General features: G+C 38.2%; 1 protein-coding gene across 2 annotated transcripts; it reads right to left on the reverse strand.

The window, feature by feature from the left end:
- Positions 1-3,614: 3,614 nt before the first annotated feature.
- LOC117289691 (lysyl oxidase homolog 3A-like) lies at positions 3,615-15,996 on the reverse strand. Of its 2 annotated transcripts, none has more exons than XM_033770926.1 (5): positions 15,928-15,996; positions 8,089-8,418; positions 7,199-7,528; positions 6,279-6,587; positions 3,615-5,420 (listed from the first exon to the last, which is right to left on the reverse strand). In XM_033770926.1, exons 2-5 carry the CDS (start codon positions 8,372-8,374, stop codon positions 5,260-5,262), a joined length of 1,086 nt encoding a protein of 361 aa, XP_033626817.1. In that variant the 5' UTR covers positions 8,375-8,418; positions 15,928-15,996; the 3' UTR covers positions 3,615-5,259. The 2 variants fall into 2 exon arrangements, with proteins under 2 accessions (XP_033626817.1, XP_033626816.1); XM_033770925.1 differs by lacking the exon at positions 15,928-15,996 and adding an exon at positions 9,463-9,648.
- Positions 15,997-16,905: the final 909 nt, after the last annotated feature.

Here is a 16,905-nt window from a genome sequence, read left to right on the forward strand (position 1 = left end):
AATAACCCAGTGCACTTATCAAAACAAAAAAAGGGGGCTTTCCCCGGTGTTCCTGGCTGTGGTTGCTGTATGCGCCGTAGCAGCTTGTAAACCCTTTTAAGGTGCTAAATAATTGGGTCTCAAAATTCATCATTGCAATTAGAGACCTATCTTTCTGAAAGTTTGTATACTCAGCGCCATTAGTATCTTGTTTGGTAGATACGTGCGATATTATTATTAATATTATAAAAACATTGCCACCAGAAGCTATTTACGTGAAATGTATAGCCTAGATTTAATGGAGCAATGGAAACCAACAGCCAGTGTTATTCAACAAAATGCATAAAATGAAAATACCAGCATAAATGAGATCCAACGTCAGCCGAACACAATTGAGATAACAACACTGTGATCAACATAATATCACACATCTGAACAATAAACTTCATCCGGAGCTGTGTTAACAAATCATTAATCACTCTACACCGTTAGCCTAGCATGTTTTTCTAGAAGTAGAAGTAAAACAAAGACTTATAGTTCAAATTCATCTCGGTTGGCAAACAAATCGATCGCATTCGATCGATTAGAGTGAGCAATTGATCTGAGAGACAGTGAGAGAATGAATAGCTGTTTCAAACTGCTAGCCAAACCAAAAGGAATTAATTAAAATATGTAAACAATGACATAGTAGAGTTTTTTTTCGAACGCTAATTTTCGCGAGAAAAATATGCCAGGGTCGAAGCGTCGGGTCATAATAATGCTTTGGGGGGTTTTGTTCGTTCTCTAATTGTATTAAGCTTTTTATGGAAATATCTTCATGGCGAAGTTTAAAGGAACGTTACAGAATTGGTAAGAAACAAAAATCGTGAAGATCACATTTTTACATAAAACTTACACGGTCAAGTGATGATGATAGTAGACAACATCCCTTGAAATATTTATGTCTGAAATGTCATAATTTGATGAGAAATAAATATTATAATTTTGCGTTTTGAGTTTATCGCTCAATGAGCGTTTTATTCATTTTTGTTTTGGCATCGATGCAATGCACAATTTTGTTTATTTGTTGATCACTATTCTCTTGTGACCCAGATGGCCGACTGATCTCATGCTTGTACAGGTTTGTCATTTTATGTATATGATGGATTACATAAAGACCTTACACTGACAACAACTGTTTTGTTAGCAAAAACCAGTTCTAAAATGTTCCTTTAAAGGGTCTATGTATTTTTTTTTTTTTTTTTTTTTTTTTTTTTTTTTTTGGGGGGGGGGACAAATAAACACAATGTCCACAGATTTACATTAAACTTACACAGTTTGAAGATATTGATAGTAGAAAGCTTCCCCGAAAATATTACTTGCTGAGGTGCTGTAGTTTTTTAGAAAATAGTTAAACATTGTCATGAAAATAATTTTCGTCTCACTGATCATGAGACGAAAATTATTCTAGGATGTAAAAACGTATTTTCATCTAATATTGTGTTTTGTGTTTTGTGTTACAAAAAAAGTACCCAAATCCTTTAAAGGTAGCCTCCGGACACTATTGGTTATTACTCAAAATAGTATCGTTAGCAAACAAACTTACTTGGTAACGAGCAATGGAGATCTGTTGGAAGTAATTTCTCAATACAATACAATATTTTAATTGAATTCGAGACCTCGGTTGAGGTCTCGAATTCAATCATCTAGTAGCACACACATTGTGCAACAGAGGTGTTTATTACTTCATTTTATCTCGCAATTTTTTTGACGGCCAATTGAGTTCAAGTTTTCACTAGTTTGTTATGTTATGCAATGTTGAGATACACCCAGTGAGAAAACTGGTATTTGACAATTACCAAAGTTGTCCCGTGCCTTTCAGCATTTTTTTTTTCAGCACACTGAAACTGCAACTGAACTCTTGCAACATGTGTAATGGTTAAGTCATGCAATGAATTTCCCTGTTAATTTCTTTGGTATCTATTGTTTTTTGTGTATTTTTATTATCAATAATCAAAATATAAAATCGCATGAGTTGCTGATGCGTCATCAGTTGCAAGTTTGCACAAAAATATGTAACTTTAGTTTACATATGTATTATATAATGGACCCGGTTTCATGTTTTGCTTTTTTTTTTAACGCGTACAAATTTATCTGAGTGGAAAAACAAAATACACATACATTTTATTAAACCGGATGACATTTTATATTTAGCACGTTCTGTTTTGGGTCTTATTTCTTACGACTGGTTTATTAGTACGATGCATTGGTGTTAAATCAACATTGTGGGATAAATGATGGTCATTCCTGCAGAAATCGAACATATTTCTGTTTATTTTGTCTAGGCTGTTGTTTAATTTTCAACAAGCTTCATGTTTATTTAGTACAAACTCATTCGTACAAGGTATTGATGGGAGCTTTTGCACACACAGACTCGTCTGTGGTGTGCTAAGTTTATACAAAAGTCGAACATTCTTAAATTCATCATAATAAAATAAAGTTTTACGATTTGGTGACAAAACGAAAAAGATTGTGTGAAACTGAATCTGCCAGCATGCTTTCTAGACTGCTACGAGTTAGAAGAAGAAAAACAGTTTTCTTAAAATAACAGAGGGTACTCCTTTAATTAATGACACATTTGCATGATTGTGTACAAACTTCTGTTGTTTTCTTGGTAATAATATTATGAACACCAAGTTGTCTGACTCATAGTCGTGAGCATCAATAATGATATGACAGACCTAGATACAATAGCCCATTTATTAAATGAGACCACAAAGTGTAACTAATAATCAACGACATCATGCGATAAAATTGCGCCAGCTGGTCCCGTTGTTACAGTGACGAACCCTGGGTAGTTTAGAGCGATACACGTCACACGTTGGACGACCGTTCGTCATTATCAGCAAGATTGGGCTATGCACGTTTTCAATAGAATGTATGGACCAAACCACTCGCTGTGGGAATTGGGTATGAACTTGGTGACGTCAGACAGAAACGAAACTGGGAAAGCGTCGAATTTGTGCTCTCCCTATAGCTGTAGTGTAGGGCCTAAGAATAGAAAGTCAATTAAAGTGGAGTAGGCATGCGCACAAGCCAAATTCCCCGCTAACCCGTGAAATATGCTTGACTTAAACACATTTTCCCCTGCAGTGCTTCCGTAAGGGCCGATTATTTGCTTACGGTAAGCAGAGCCATGAAAATGGGCCCGGCTTGATGGGAATATTATTGTAACCAGAAAAGGGTTACCAGCCAAAAGAAAAACAATGTCACTTGTACAATTACTGGTATACTCTGCTCATTAACGTTATTAACACAATAATTATTTCCTGCCTAAGCAGCTCTATGGAATTTCGCCCTGATTGATCTGGCAAAATAAAATGTATACCGTTGGTTTGTTTTAAAGGCACTGAACATGTTTGGTAGTTGTTGTTAAAGGCCGGTCTTCTCACTTGGTGTATCCCAACTTAATCATAAAACAACAAGCCTGTAAAAAATTTGAGCTCAGTAGGTCATCGTAGTTGCGAGAAAAGTGATTAAAGAAAAAACACTCTTGTTGGACGAATTTGTGTGCTAAAAGTGTGTAATTAGAGACTTCTGGCTAGAAGTCTCTTATTATTTTAGTGAGAAATAACCTCTTTCTCAAACTCTATGCTACTTCAGAGAGGGAGCTGTTTCTCATAATGTGTTATCTTATCAACAGGTATCACATGGTCGTTACCAAGTAAGTTTTTAAGCTTAGATTTGATTTGAGTAATTAACAAACGTGTACCTTCCCTTTTGCAAGCCGATTGCTTTAGTCCTTATCATGTATAATCAAGCCAACGTGGTGAAATTTTTATTTCAAAAGGTGGTTGAGTTGTTGATGTAGCGCTGAAAATCCGGAGCGAAGAATGTCCTTGAATAAAGAATACTCCCTAATAACAATGCACAATTAAAAAAAAAAGAGTTTTTCAGTCAGTAACTCTGTCAGTAACGCTTCACAGTTTCAACTGTGAGTTCATAGAAACCAATATATTTCTATATAATCACATTACTTCAAAGTGAACTGTTTTTTTTATGATTATACTATCGAAATTGTACGTTACCAAAAATATGTGTAGGTCCCTCTTGCTATGACTTTAATGAATCTGTAATTTATCTTTTCTGGGTTCAATTAGTTACAATTGATTATTTTGACTTCATTGGTCACCGAAGTTGCAATAGAATAAGGTAAGAAAAAACAACCTCGTTGAACAAAATATGTGTGCGTTCAGATACCTGAAAACGCCACAGGCCTGAAGTTGTACAATATTTTTTTTGCGAGAAATTACCTCTTTCTCAAAAACTGCATTACTTCGAAGGGAGTCGTTTATTGCGATGTTATGCTGTATAAACATCTCTTCATTGCTAGTTACCAAGTAAGTTTCTATGCTACCAATTGTTTTGAGTATTATTTTTGTCACAAGTACCCCGTGCCTTTAAGATGAGAATGATGCACAGAATTAAAACACTTGCATGGATGCATTATTATCGCCCTTTGGGTAGAAAGGGAGCCTCCATAGCAAGTCAATATATCCAGAAACACAAATAATGACTAGTACTTTCCTTCAAACAGCATAACCTCTGCAATAACTTGACGATTTACTTACCGCTTGGCGGAATCATTCGGGTTCTTTCAATAAATCAAAACCATTTTTTGTTTTCGTTTGGTGACAATAAGAGTTTAATTGAGAATCATCATAAAATAACGTTGACTCTAGAATTGGCAGATACAACAGTGTCAAGTTTGGTTAGTTTTATTTTTAGAGAATTATTTGCAAACAAACAAAAATACTGCACTGTGTGCACCGTATTTTCAATATAATGGTACGCATTTGTCATCATTCTAGTTAACAGCGTTTGGAAAAGTTGATTTGTTCTTCTTAGAACGACAACTGAGGGCGCTATATAGGCACAGGGACTGAGCGGAAACGGTTTGCCCTAGTTTGCTGTTTAATCCAGAATAATATGTTAATACTGTGTGCTGAATACATATTGTTTTTGTGTATTACAAAATACTGGAAGAAGGTTCGGTCACAAATCTATGTTACCTTACCAGCAAGAAAACAAATAAGTTGAATGAAATTAGGCAGTTTCAAGCATTAACAAACAAAAATTAAGCTGCAGTTAATGTTAAATTTTTCCTTTACCATTACGTTCAATGTTATTGTTAGGAATTTGAAGTGGAAATCGTAATACGAAAAATGTGGTAAATGTTGAAAAAGAAACGACCTCAAGCAAACTGAATATTTGTAAGTATAAAGTAACGTCAACACATTATTAGATGGAAGCTGGTCCGCCCCTCCGCCCCCTGCAAATGGCACAGCAGAGTACGACAAGAACCAGCACACCCGCAAGCACACCGATGACGATGCCGACTATCGCTCCTGTACTCAGGCCCAAAGGACCTGGTGTAGGCTCGGCAGTGGGAACCGGTTCATCTGTAATGGACAAAAGAACAAAAGTAAACAGAATGAGGATACACATAAAAACCGTCGTAACGTCACTGATATTTAAAGAACTGCCGCTGCTTACGAGATGATTATGTTTTCGGAAACCCCCTCCCCCCTACGCGAACAAAAAAATAACAGCATCAACCACAACCACAACAACAACCACAACACCAACAACAACAACAACAACAACAACAACAACAACAACAACAACAACAACAACAACAACAACAACAATAACAACAACAACAACAACAACAACAACAACAACAACAACAACAACAACAACAACGACAACAACAACAACAACAACAACAACAACAACATCAACAACAACAACAACAACAGCAGCAGCAGCAGCAGCAGCAGCAACAACAACAACAAAAACAAAAACAAAAACAACAACAACAACAACAACAACAACAACAACGACAACATTAACACCAATAACAACAAAACACAACAACAACAAATATATTGACAACGACAACGACAAATAACAAGAATAATAAAAACGACAACGACGACAACAACATGATACCAAACCAACAAAGCAGAAAGCAAAACAACAATGAATGTTAGCATACAGGGTGCCAGACTATCCACCGTTTCATCTTTGTTGTAGTATATGTCGGAGGGACTAAGCATGGCAAACCAAATAAGGTAACGTATAATCTGAAGGACTAGTGTCGTGACTGGGACTCGAACAAACTCTGCTGATCAGAAACACCAGAGCGATTAAGTCCAGTGATTTTAAAATAATTACATTGTATTGCATTTTGAAACATTAACATCAGATAAAACTAAAGATAACAAAGTGTATTAAACCACATATCGATGGCTCACCATTGGTTTGGCAAACAACAGCAGCTTCCCTCCCCTCAGTGCAATCAGACACGTTAAAAGGTGCGGTAGGGCAGGTTACCAGACTCATCTCCGAACCAAGACATGAGTAAGAGATATTGGAGAGCGAGCTTGCGGTCCTCTTAACCGAAGATATCGACAGCGCCTCCTTGTGCCCAGCCTCTCGGCAAACCACATCGGCGGTCCTTGGACCGAAGCCATCGTAACAAATAGTGCTCTCTGATGCACCAGAAGATGACACTTTCACTAAGCCGCTGCCAGAGTTGTTTTCGCCGACGGTAATTTCAATACCTAAATTGAGAGGAAAACCTTTGTGCAATTATCTCGTAAAATATCAGGTTATCTTCTCTGTAACAAAGTGCCCCAGATTGCAAAATCAAGATTACGAGTCCAGAATACCTTGGTAAACCTATACAATTATCATATTATTATTTGTAAACTCCCGATACAACAACGTTTGAATATTTTTTTTCATTTCTGTTTTGGGTGCACGCAATAAATAGTATTGTAAAATCATGACATGTTTCCAAAGCATTTATGGGTTCGGTGCCGTCAACCTATGTATAAGACTTGCTAGGTTCGGGCATGAAGTTGGTCCAATTTTGCTTTGGAAGTTGAGGGATGTTTCGTTAAAACTGGCGGGAGGTCAGCTTGGCAATAATTCCAAACGACATGTCAAAAACCGCAATGAAATTTGAAGTGTAGTTTTTCGACCATGTTTACAAAATGCTGAGACTGAAGTGTTTTGTTTCCCCTTTTTTTTCGTTTGTTTTTTCTTCTTTTCATAAGGGTGTCTGTTTTGTGTTTATTGTTTCGCAATGATTGACAAAAGTCTGCTGTTCGTCTAACTGTATCCCGAAGTAGATTTATTGTGAGATTAAACAGAGCAGATTGGAACATACTACAATTGCATACAGCCCCTGCTTCCATCGTATGGTTACAACTCGTCGTGTTATCGACAAAACTGTACGGGCAGTCCACCAACCGCACGTTGGAGGCTGCGCACAAAACTTCATTCAGTTTAAAATCCAGGGATCCCTCCCCGTACGCCGAGCCGGTGGTGGCGCCCTTTGAGTTGGTACAGCCGAGTTGTTTGCAGACCGTGTCAGCGTCGAAGGCACCCCATCGTTCGTCACAGACTGGTCCCCACGACGATGCGAGGAAGACTTCAACTCTGCCATCCTGTGAAGTTTTGCCGTCCACCAGACGGACGCTTCCTTCGACTTTATTATCTGTTGGCAATTTAAGGGAGGTGTGAACATTAACTAGGATTCAGTTTAAATTCAATATGATTTTCAAATCCATGAAGCATTGTTGTCCAGAGTGTGCACTAAGCATTCAAATGTGGATACTAGCTACAGCTACATTTAAAGGAAAACGTCGAGGAAAATTTCAAAAATTCAAAAATTAAAAATCAAAAGTCAAAAATCAAAAATCAAAAAATCAAACATCAAAAATCAAAAATCGAAATCTAAGTAATGCGCTTTCCCAAGTAAACTGTACTTAAGAATAAGAGAAACGTAATACTTTTTAAGCGTTTGCAAAAACTCACTATTATGTTAAGTTGATACAATCAAAATACAAACGAAATGAAAATATTAATGAGTTGAATACACCTTTTGTAAATCAAATGTACTCAGTATGAACAAAATAAAGGATTGTTTTGGGGATAAACAATGTGGAAATGAATATTATTCTCTTTAAAAAGGTTTAGCTCAAAAAAGATTGTAACAACATTATTTTTTATTTGTCAGTCTGTCACCACAAAACATGTGATAAGTCTGATACTTACCGAGATACTCTTCTGGTGACCAGCAGATTACCCCTGCACTCCGTTCAGCTGGACAGCTCGACTGGCCCAGTTTCTCGTGCACACAGTCCATCAAACTCTCCTCGTTGCCCTGACATTGCACCCCGTCCAGGAACACTCCGAGACCCTTCCACTTTGGTGGAGCGAAGTACCCCGTTGATTTTGACGTGGTCCCCCGTGTCTGTTTGCAGACGACGTCGGCAGCGTACACGTCCCAGTCGTAGTTGCACACTTTTCCCTGTTTTCCGCCGAATTCGATCAGGACCATTCCGCTGTTTTCGTCGCTGCCACCGAAGAGCACTAAATCGCCGTCTGGTTTATAGCCGAACAAACAGCATTAAATGATTTGTACATAAATGGCGTCAGGATACGAAATAGCCCCATAAAAAAAGAGCAATAAAAACATCATTAAAAATAACATGAAACATACCAAGAAGAACAATAAACAGTTAGTCTATTTTTAATTGTTATTATTCAGACAACATTGTCTGTAACACAACATGACTGTCCAATGTGTTCACAAGGATGGACGCAAGAAACGAAAGATGAACTTGAGTTTTCAATCGATGTGTACAAAAGAAGAGCCGCCAAAGAGCAGTAAATCGCCGTCTGTTTGGTTGCCGAACAAACACATCGTATCTTTGTATACGAATGGAGCCAACACTAGAAATTGTAGGTCCATAAAAACATCGATAAAAAACATCATTTACATAACACCGACGAGACAAATTGCAGTATGCATTGTTATTTTATTAAAGGAAAACGTTGCCCTGGATCGGACGAGTTGGTCTTTAAAAAAAGTTTGAAACCGTTTTTTATAAAATGCATATGATTAGAAAGATATTTTAAAAGTACAATATAATGATCCACATAAGTATCACTCGAAATTACGTGGTTTTCCTTTTACCTCGTCGACTTACACGGTCGGCCATTTATGGATGGCCGACCGTGTTAGTTCGTAAAGTAAAATGAAAACCAGGCAATTTCGAGGCATATTTGTGTGGATCATTGTGTTCTACTTTTAAAACATCTTTCTAACCATATGCATTTTATAACAAACGGTTACAAAAGCTTTTTAAAGACCAACTCGACCGATCCAAGGCAACGTGTTCCTTAAATGTTTGAACTACATTGTCTGAAAGGGGCTGTCTAATGTTTTCTTGAGGATGGTTTCCAGAAACGAAAGACGAACTAAAGGTTTTAACAGATGTGTCGGAGTAATTAACCATACACATGTATAATTATTTCATAGAGCATTAGTAAACGTTCTATGTTCAACGGTTACCACGTAAAAACTAGCCAAACAATCCCAAAGTGAGTAACAATATTATTAAATGTTTCAAAGGAAGTGCTTACCTGCCGCCATTGCTAACCCGATGGTAGCAAAGGTGATCAAAATTGCATGTAAAATCATCATGCTTGGAAATGACTATTGCCAGACAATAAAATAACACAGCCTCTTGTTACACGTTTGCACAGTTATATCAAAATGTCTACTCGGGCAAAGTTTGCCGCCCCAAAACCCCAGTCTGCTCTATTATCAAATGTCACACTACACGCGTAATAACCAAAGTTCAAGTTGACACTACAAAGCTCAAGAGCTATGCTTTACCTGTACAAAAGCTAGTAGATTCAATTCGTGAAGGTACTATGAATTCCACCTGCCAGACGGTGATTCATAACAGAACGATTTTGGGTTATTAGAATGAATGTGTTTTGTGTGATAACAAACACGGCTTCTAAAACGCGTTTGGGTTCATATTATACGAAGCAGGTTTCAGACAAACAAAAAGTAAAAGAAAAAGTACAACATTTTGTATAACAATAATACAAAAGTCAGAACAAAAATGCTCCAGAATTATTGAATACATGGAGAGGTACTTTTGCCCCAACCCCGGTGCCCGTATTAGTATAAAAAAGGTATGTCATTTATTAAATAAAATAAATAAATAAGCCGTACCTGGTGCAGATAAAATGTTATCACTCCGGTGCCCGTTAGTAAACAAAACAAAAGAAGACCCAATAATATAGAAATATTTCAATAAAATGAGCCGTTAAAACGTTAACACTAAAGCAAGCATACTGGTGATAACAAAGTTCACAGAAATCGCTGCCGGGGCAAAACACGTTGCTAATCGCGGATAATGATGTTGAAATAAAAGCTAACATAGTAACTAATTCCAGCATAGTAACCTCAATATGCTTGAGTTTTTCATTTTTCCCTTTAAACAGTAATGTTTGTAATGGTGTTCATTTGAATCACATACAAGTTATTTCTCGAAGCTTTCTGCCAACTAACTATAATTTGTCTATAAATTATTTCCAAGGTACATCGAAGTGTACACTTTAGGTTCGACTTCCCGACCCATCGCGTGTATGTAATTTGAGCACAATCCAAGAATTTCAAGGAAAAGGATAAGTGCTGCTTATTTAAACCGATTGAAAAAGATAATTTAGGTGATAACAAAACGTTGCGTTTACTTTGAGGTTTGTTAAATACAACAAGTTATACATCCTTATACAAACACACGGCTGCCTTTTAGCGTTATAAAACGTGCCCCACATTGCTTGGGAGTGTAGTTTTAAAAAGGTAAACAAAACTAGCACAGTTTGTGTAATTATTGCTGCCTACCCTCTGTTAAAATGGCTGTCATTTGCACGTTGAACGAAGGACATCGAGTTCACTTGATCATGTTCTTATTGCTGATCAATAGTGCATCGACCGGAACACTAGCTACATCAGGTACGTAAAGCACCGAAGGTTTATAATGGTGTACAATATGGAGTTATATTTAATATCAACTCTTTTAGTTATTGTTGTATTTGTTCTCTGTTTGTCAGGTAAACTAATGATAATAGTAATAATCTGTTCTTGTTGTTGCTCGTCATCATCCCCGATAGACCTGTATCATATACTGCCTTCATCTTGACCATGTTCCTCGTATCGGATAACAATAATGAATGTTAATAATCACGTTGAAAATAGGAACCAGACTTTTGTGTTCTTCAAGCCTCGGTTTGGTAAAATTTATATCAATGGGTAGAATTCAAGATGGCGTCACCGTGATAAAGGTCTTTATGGGCGTACCAAAGCGCCCAGTATTATTTCCTGCAATGTGTGTTGAGCCATGGAGGAATAAGAAAGACAAAATAAGAACTGTCACAGTTCTTATTTTGTTACTCCATGGTTGAGCTATGTACTGAAGTATGAAAAATATTATTCATTTTACCATGAAATTGTAATTGTTTACAATGTGGTGTGGCGCATTATGCTGCATATCAAACCAGGAACACGGGCCGAACTCATTCTCTTGTCGATAAGTGCATAATATGGCATGGTTGGCGCGTGCGTAAAGCGCTCGCCACTCACCAAGGTGACCCCGGTTCGATTCCCGGCCAGGGCCATATATGTGAGTTGAGTTGTGCGTTGTTCTCTGCTGTGCCACGATGGTTTTCCAGACCATCCGGTGCCGCCCCCCCCCCCCCCTCGGGAAAAATCAAACACGTTCGATCTTGGCTGTGCTCCGTGGTCATAATGGGTTGATGTGGCTGCCAGCCAAAGGCGCCATTGCATGCCTGCTTCTCGAACACGTTGTAGCCGCATCCTTCGCAATTTAGCTCTTAGCTGCGAGTAAGGATGATTAGCCCCCCCCCCCCCAAATTATTGGTTATTATTATGTTACTCTCAAAATTTGAAGTTGAAAATAAAGTGATATTGCACGGAGGCAATGAAGCCGATTGCCTCCATGCATATTGGCCATCGCATTTGTGCCATTGCCATGCTCCAGTTGCCATGCTCCAATTCAAAAACGAAGCACACATGTCGTCAGGTAGCAAAATTCGCGTCCGGGTTTGCATTAATCCACCGGTGGCGGTATTATACCAAAATTGTTTACCTTTGTCACGTTTTGCGTGCATGTGCCCCCTATGGCACGTTGCCTATTGATCCCTATTGAAGATCGTTTAATAAAAGTGCGATAAGGGGCCTATGTTAAACGTTGAACACAACTTACGAATGAAGGCCCCCTAGCAACCCCTCCCCCATACAAACAAAACACACACAGAAACACTATTAATACATATGATTATTAAACAAACCATAATGTGTTCATGTTATGCAAGCGGTGCTGCTCGGCCCTCGTGTTGGCCCTTTTTAACAGTTCGTTTAAGTATGTTGACATAACACTTTTTTGTAATGCTAATCACAGTTCAGATTTCATCTTTAAATGACAAAACTGAGAATACTAGATAAATATAATCAGTTTTTTAATTTGGTCTTTTTTCTACCTATATCGGCTGAGTATGTATCAAAAAAAGGAGGTCTAAACATTACCGATCCATCTACCTTTTCAATAACAAAACGGCAAATCCAGGTCAACATTTCTTACTCAACTTTTTCTCTCACTCCAACCATTCTTTCTTTCAATATTCAACGTATCCAGACTACCGCTGCCCGTCTAGTTTCACATTCTTCGCACTGGATTAATATCTTGGGTAACTTAACCATGACGCTGGGCAACATTCCGACGGGTTAACTTTCCCACCGTCCGCACTTTGGATTTATTGGACTCGGGTAAACTAACCGGTACCGTGGGTAAACTAACCGCGCTGGCCCCCCTGCGTATTATTGAACAGTTCGACAATCACGGAAATCTTATTCTTCCATGACAAAACATGTTAGTTTCTTCGGGTCATACCATCCGTTCGAACTAAATCCTTCGGTTCAAGGACTTTCTCTAGTGCGGCCCCCAACTTTGGAACTCTCTTCCCTGTTACATCCGCTCTCCACAGAGCTTCCAACTGTTCACAACTCTGCTCAAATCCCATGTGTATTATTATACAGTTTAATCATTTTGTTTGCGTATTGTTAGTTAGTGTATTTATTGTTAATTAGTTGCTTAATTATTTGCCTTATGGTTCTGTATTAAGCGCATTGGTATTGCTTTCAGTTATGAAACGCGCTATATTATAAGAATTAGCTCATAATTATTATTATGTTATTATTATTCATGTCAATACTACAGCGTCATAGTATTCGGTAATACCAAAGAGGATGTTTTTTTTTTTTTTTTTTTGGGGGGGGGGGTTATTTTTTCGTAAATTATAATAATGTTTGTTTATCTATTATGATTTGTACTCCTCGGCCTGCTTGGCTGCCCGTGCAATAAATAAATAAACTTGGACTAAAGGACAGTACCTTTTTTTATAATAATATATTAGATGGCGATTTACGTTTGGTGGAAGGCTCTTCGCCCAACGCTGGAAGATTGGAAATCGTTTACCGGGGAAAATGGGGGACAATATGCTCCGACGGGTTCGGCATCTCAGAAGCACACGTTGCATGTTCTCAACTTGGGTACGAGTTCGCCCAAGGCTCCATTGAGGTAAAATCAATATATTTCATTGGTTTTGTTTGATTGATTTTATTCAGTCTAACCTCCATTCTCTGCTGCTGGATTGACCCTGGTCCGAATCCACATTCAGTAGTGAAAGGCACGTGGTATAGATTTGCTTGGTCGGTCCTTTGTTATCTGATTACGTGTTTTGTTGTTATTGTTGAAGAAAAAAAAACATTTCAAAGTGTGCCATTTCTGTCAATGAGGCGATTCTAGCGCAAGTTACAGAGCACTCTGCTACATACACAAATACAACCAAAGTTCGAAAACTGTGATTTCAGAAGTAGATATATGTGTTTAGATAAATCCTAGATTGAGAACAAGTATGTGCTTGTCTGAGTTGAGGTGGGACGATGTTCCAAATAAAAGAGATGGCCCGGTATGTGTAACGCAGCGATCACTCCACGAGTGCCATGAAAGTTGAATGGAAGTTGATAAAGGAGCATCTTAAAGATAACGTTGGTCTCTAAAAGGAAGCTAGTGTAGTGGTTGTTGTTGTGGTAGAGTGTATGTTTGTTTATTTATTTATTTATGTGCGTTTTTTATTGTTGTAAGGGATGCTTGTTTGTCCCGTTTACTTGTCAGCAGCCAGAAGACCGAAAACATATTTTGTGTCAATGTTATTACTCGTGTAATTTTCAGCCAAAACAGGAAGAAACAAAACTTGAAGTCGGATCATTTGACAAGCCCGAATGACATGGCCTATGATCAGGCAGTATGACCCACGAACTCGGACAATCCACCAGCTAGAAAAACAGATAGGAGTGTAAACACAAGTAATGCGGTTTTACATTAGAAACACTTACTGTATAACTATTATAAACAAATAAAATCAAACATTTATAACTGTTTTTGTCAAACTGGCTCTTCAACACCTGGGAACGGTGCAAAGTATATTAAATCAACATAGAGTTATAGACCTTTCAATTGCAGTAACCAGTGGCTGCAGTAACCAATGGCAGTCGAGTAAATCTGAAAGGGGTGAGTCGTCACAAGCATCTGGCTTCTAGGCTAAATCCTGGTTCATACTTCCTGCGAATGCGCATGCGATGCGAGTTTGACGTGAATTTGACGTCACGACCTCCCCTCCGCATCGATATTCGCAAGTGAGTTGAGCAAAGTGGAACTGCTGCGAATTTGTGGCGTCAACATTCGTTTCGCCTTCGCCTTCGCATTCGCAGGAAGTATGAAACGGGCTTAACCTGTATGATCCTACTGGTCATTGTTTTGAAGATAACTCTAATGGTGTAATTTTCTTTGCTCTGTCTTACATAACAGAAAACGTATTACGAAGATGGTCTCATTTTACTCGGAGATGTATTTTGCTGGGGGGACGAGAGTAGGCTGTTAGAATGCTATCATTCAGACTGGAATTATGCCAACTGTCAAGACAGTGAGGTTGTTGGAATTATCTGCTCTTCTAGTACGTGAAGTATAATTAAAGGCACTGGACACTACTAGTAATTATTCAGATTATTAGTTGGCATAAAAACTTATAAACCAAGAAATGGAGAGCTGTTGATAGCATGAATTATTGTGATAAACGGCTCCCTTTGAGCTAACGTAGTAATTTCTCACTCAAAAATAAATAATAATATTAAAATACTCTGGGCCTGATGCATTTGTATGGATCTGAAAACCCATTATTATTAATTGTGAAAACGAAGAAGATGTTGTCTTACAATCTTGCAGTGTCGATGACCAATTGAGTTCAAATTTTACAGATTGTTTTATGTTATGCATATTATGTTGGGATACACCAATAATACTGGTCGGTGACAAATTATTCCCAAAGGTGTCTAGTACTTTTAAATACACATCGGGATTAAACAAATGGAAATTATGATATTATATAGTCTCACTGACCTGCATGATCTGGCTGGACCGGGTTTTTATGCGGTTATTTGGATTAGAAAGCAGAACAGAACGCCGTATCATTCGCGCCAAAAGTATTTGTTTATAATCTATTTTTTTACATCAGTCCTTGGTTTCCAATCATCTATTGGTGTACAGTCATTCTCGAATCAAGTACTTAAACGCAGTGAAGACACTATTGGTAATTGCTCAAAATAGTTGTTGATACAGAGCTGTTGATAGTATATCACATTATGATAAAACGGCTCCCTCTGATAAAAAGTAATGTAGTTTTAGAAAGAAGTAAATTTTCTACCAACTTGATTTCGAGACCTCGAATATAGATTTGAGGTCCCGAAATGAAACATAAAGCACACAACTTCGTGTGACAGGGGGATTTTCCTCAATTTTGTATCTCGCAACTTCGACGACCCATTATTGAGTTCAAGTTTGTTACAGTTTTGTTATTTTGTGCATAATGTTGAGATAAACAAAGTGAGAAGTGGCCAGTGTCTTTAAACATAATACTATTAGAATATATTTTTTAGGAGGTGCTACAGGCATGACTTACGCAACCATCGCAGCCCTTGGATTTATTGCCTTACTCGTTGCTGTTTCGGTCTCATCATGTGTATGGGTGGAAGTAAAAGACCGTCGACGAAAAACACATGCACGGACTGCTTCGTCGAACACAGCAACACCCATCAGTTCCGTGAGTTGCGGGTTGAATCCACAGCAACAAGTTAATGAGCTTAACGGGCCGTGTTCTGCGATGGCTGTACCACGATTACCCGGCTATACTGAAACCAACTACGACCCACCGTCATATGAAGCTACGGTTGCAGTCAGCATTGTGCCGCGAGAGGGCGTCTCGAATGGAAGTTTTGAACTCGAAGAATGTCCATCTGAACAGACATGAGTCGTCCAATACAACTACAGAGATTACACATAATAGTAACGACAACAGCAGTGACAATAATAAAGACTTACACTGAAGCAACGCTAATATTACTGTAATTTCGTTTGATACAATAGTATTGTAAAACCGGGGTGGCAGGAGACCTGCCCCCTGGAGATTTTGAACCACTTGTACGGCGAACTATGTACAAACTTCTTCTGATAGCGCCCTCTATTGAATCATCTTCCCCCAACCCATGTTAATTTCACATGAGGGACTCGATCTCCGGATGACATATTTTTCGATGAAACCGACATTTCAATGTCAGAGTGTCAAACCTATGAGAGTATCAACGTTAAAACAAAGTCATGTTTAGAATGCAATAATCGTATTGTAAAATAATTGTTGATATTCAATGTATTTTTATATTAGTTCGCAATCTAGTGCGCCAACAAGTGCTTGTTACTAGAGATGCATGATAGACTGTACATTGGTACCCTGAAACCCGTCAGGTACTTGCTTTTCAGAAACAGTGATTTCATTGGTCAACTATTTCATTGGATAATCGTGCAGTGACGTAAGCTTTCCATGTGTTTTGATTGGTCGGAGGTGATACGGGTGCTGCTGGCAAATATCAATTCGGACCTATCA

This window comes from Asterias rubens, chromosome 4, assembly GCF_902459465.1.
Source record: "Asterias rubens chromosome 4, eAstRub1.3, whole genome shotgun sequence".
Taxonomy (NCBI): Eukaryota; Metazoa; Echinodermata; class Asteroidea; order Forcipulatida; family Asteriidae; genus Asterias; species Asterias rubens.

What these genes read in the sequence shown, in the direction of transcription:
- LOC117289691 (XM_033770925.1), bottom strand. Translation starts at nt 9,523, where the DNA reads ATGATGATTTTACATGCAATTTTGATCACCTTTGCTACCATCGGGTTA. An exon ending in CGGGTTAGCAATGGCGGCAG is followed by an intron (nt 8,419 to 9,462) that starts GTAAGCACTTCC and finishes GCTATAAACCAG; the next exon opens with ACGGCGATTTAGTGCTCTTC. An exon ending in GTCACCAGAAGAGTATCTCG is followed by an intron (nt 7,529 to 8,088) that starts GTAAGTATCAGA and finishes AATTGCCAACAG; the next exon opens with ATAATAAAGTCGAAGGAAGC.